General features: G+C 43.2%; 1 protein-coding gene across 1 annotated transcript; it reads right to left on the reverse strand.

The window, feature by feature from the left end:
• Positions 1–2,175: 2,175 nt before the first annotated feature.
• LOC128050499 (olfactory receptor 7D4-like) lies at positions 2,176–3,117 on the reverse strand. Its single transcript, XM_052642754.1, has one exon. It carries the CDS (start codon positions 3,115–3,117, stop codon positions 2,176–2,178), a length of 942 nt encoding a protein of 313 aa, XP_052498714.1.
• Between the last annotated feature and the right edge of the window lie 206 nt (positions 3,118–3,323).

A 3,323-nucleotide genomic window follows, 5' to 3' on the forward strand; every position in this document is an offset into this window, starting at 1 on the left:
CACTGATTTTCATTCAGGAGTGATTTTGTTCTTAAGGGATATTTGGCAATGTCTGGACATTTTTTAAAAATCTTTTTTGAATGGGATGTGAGAGTGGGGGAAGCTAGTGGTGTCTAGTGTATAAGGCCACAAATGCTGCTAAGCACCCTACAATGTATAGGGCAGTGCCCCTGCTCCTCCCTTACCCTCTGTCCCAAGAATTATCTGGCCCCAAATTTTAACAGTAGCCAGATTGAAAACCACTGTGATATAGTAAATGTCTCTACACTTGTAACTAATTGAAAGACAGAGGACAGTCATACTGTTCCAGGCTTATTAGGATGGTACTATCTTGGCTTCATCTTATTCTAATTCTCCAGGTCACCAGGGCCAGAGGTTCCATAGAATGATTGCAAGCTAAAACGTTGTATTGAATAAAGTGAGTTTTTTTTTTCACCAGTAGCAATCAGTTTGTATCTCGGCCTCAGACCCCTGCTGGAGAAGAATGCAGCTGTACAGAGCTTTCTGGAGTCCAGGATCCTGCCGATAGGTGTACCTCTTTTGGTACAAGATGGGGGCATAAATAAATATGTTCATAAATACGGTAGCCACTGCTTTTTCCAAATGTGTGCATTTGATGTTAATTTTCTATAATCACCCCAGCAATTATTTAATACCAATGAAGAATCTGAGACTGCTTATAAACAGTGCTAAATTGCTTTAGTTATGTCCAACTTTTGCAACCCTATTGACTGTATAGCCTGCCAGGCTCCTCTGTCCAAGAGTAAGTGAGAAAGTTATAATTCAACCATTGGAGTCTGCCAGGATCCAAACCAGGTATTCACCAAGAGGGTTCAACATTCCTCAGGTCAACCCAAGGCAGGTTTTAATTTTTTACCCTCATTTCAAGAGAATCTCCCCTTGGGGCTGAACTGTAGAAAGGATTCTCTGCCTTCCCAGTTAACTGTTGCAGGGAGTCCTGGTCCAATCCTTAGTCTCTAGATCCAGGGAAGTTCTCTCTTGGACTCTGCAGATCTGGTCTTCAGCACGTGGTGCTCTGGACTGAGCCTTGGACAGGCTGCTGCTCCTACATGATGTCCTCAGTGCTGTGAGTCAGCTCTGGGAATTCACTCAGCCTCTTCTAAACCCGTAGCCTGATCAACCCTCTACATCTTTTCCGCCTGGTCTGGTGATAATGGATCCCTTTGTACCTTTACCATGGTGAACGTGGACCTAGATGGCCCTCATGGATCTTATGATACTCAATGCCAGACACTGTTCTGAATTCTCTTATGTATAATGTTTAGTCTCCATTGGAACTCTTTAAGAAATATGGTGCACAGAGACACAAAGAGGTTAAGTAACATGCATGAGATTGCACCCTTAGTGAATGATGAAGAGAGATTAACCCAGAGCCCTCTTGACTTCTGTGATCTGCCCCACCTCAAAATATGTTACGTGCTATGGAAATGAATGAACAGAAGGACAGTGGTCAGGTTTGGGCTCTCTGAAGAGCTGACAGTTTCTATTTGAAGCCTAGCATGTGACAATTTAGGGAAGTGTGGACCAGCGAAGGAAGACAGTGAGTAGAATGTTTTGGACCTTTATTTTAGATCAAATGGGTCAACAGAGAGCAGAGTTTCCTTTTTCTGAAAGTATAAACTGCACTGAGAGTCCTAAAGAAGTTTCTCATTAAAGTCCTGAGTATAGGTCAATGGCCAACACCAAAGCATGACTCACTAAGGGTAAAATCTTACAGGGTGAGGGAGGTTGGTATGAGACAGTCCAAACAATGGTTTTCAGACCAAGACTAGGGAAAAGCATAGTCCAGCAGGCACGGTGCTAGAAGTTTGAACATCATTGAGAGGGTTTAAAGGTGAGCCAATGTGTAAATTTTTGTGGTCATTCTTGTCTCCTCATCTGCATTTCTTGACTTGCTTTTTCCTCCCTTGATGCTTATAGGAATCAATCCTTGGAATGATTTGTTTCCATGAGAAGTTTAGTTATTGATTGGTCATTCTTTTTCCTTGGTAGATGGTGAGCATTTTAGTGTGCTGCTTCAAGTTTGTCTTTGGCTCAGACATATTTTCTTCTAGTATATCATCAGTAGTGTTTCTTTCCTATGTCTTCAGATTGCACCTTCATGGACACCAGTTATCAGCACTTGGGATCTCCGTTGCCTGCCCTTAATTTCCATTATCTCACTGAGTATGTTCCTCTAGTGAAAACTCTCCTTAGAGCCCCCTTCATGTCCCTGTTCCTCAGACTGTAGATGAAGGGGTTCAGCATGGGGGTGACTACTGTGTATATCACCGAGGCTATTGAACCCTTTCTGGAGGGATGGGCTGTTCCTGAAGTGAGGTAGACCCCAAGGCCTGCGCCATAGAACAAGGAGACAACTGAGAGGTGAGACCCACAGGTGGAAAAGGCTTTATACTTTCCCCCAGAAGATGAAATGCCCATTATGGAGAAGATAATTCTAGAATAAGATAAAAGGATCCCAATCAGGGGAATAATACCCAGCAAGCCAGTTACAAAATACAGCACAATGTCATTGACAAGGGTGTCAGAGCAGGCAAGCTTGAGAATTTGAGTAAGTTCACAGAAGAAGTGGGGGATATTTGTCTCTTTGCAGAAAGATACCCTCAAAACCATCAAACTTTGCAACAAAGAATATGTCAGGCAGATCAGCCAAGAAAGCAGAAGCAGGAGACCACAAAGGTGAGGGTTCATGATGACTGTGTAGTGCAGGGGGTGACAGATGGCCACGAACCGGTCATAGGCCATCACTGTCAGTAGCAAATTATCTAGCCCAGCAAAGACCATGAAAAAATACATCTGGGTAAGGCATCCTTCATACGTGATGCCTTTGTTCTGCTTCTGGATATTCACTAACATCTTGGGGACTATGGTGGAGGTGAAACAGATGTCAGTGAAGGACAGGTTGGAGAGGAAGAAGTACATGGGAGTGTGGAGGTTGGACTCAGAGATGATGGCCAGGATGATGAGCAGGTTCCCTGTAACACAGACCAGGTACATGGACAGGAACAGTCCAATGAGGAGGGGCTGAAGGTCCACATCATCCGAGAGCCCCAGAAGGATGAATTTTGAAATAACTGTCTGGTTCTCTGTTTCCATATAAGTTATGGAAATTGCCTTATGGAAAGAGGCAAGAATAGTGTTCAAACAATGACAAAACAGGAATGTGCCGTATACTTGAAACTCATTCCCTCAAGTCTTATGTCTTATCTATGAGTTTTCTTTAGTTGACCAAGATCTCAATAATACCTTCCTTGTTTTGACCTCTACTCCTTGGAACACCTCTTTAAAAATTGAACGTTCCA

Source organism: Budorcas taxicolor, chromosome 7, assembly GCF_023091745.1.
Source record: "Budorcas taxicolor isolate Tak-1 chromosome 7, Takin1.1, whole genome shotgun sequence".
Classification (NCBI taxonomy): Eukaryota; Metazoa; Chordata; class Mammalia; order Artiodactyla; family Bovidae; genus Budorcas; species Budorcas taxicolor.

Coding starts and splice junctions, on each gene's coding strand:
- LOC128050499 (XM_052642754.1), bottom strand. CDS start 3,117: ATGGAAACAGAGAACCAGACAGTTATTTCAAAATTCATCCTTCTGGGG.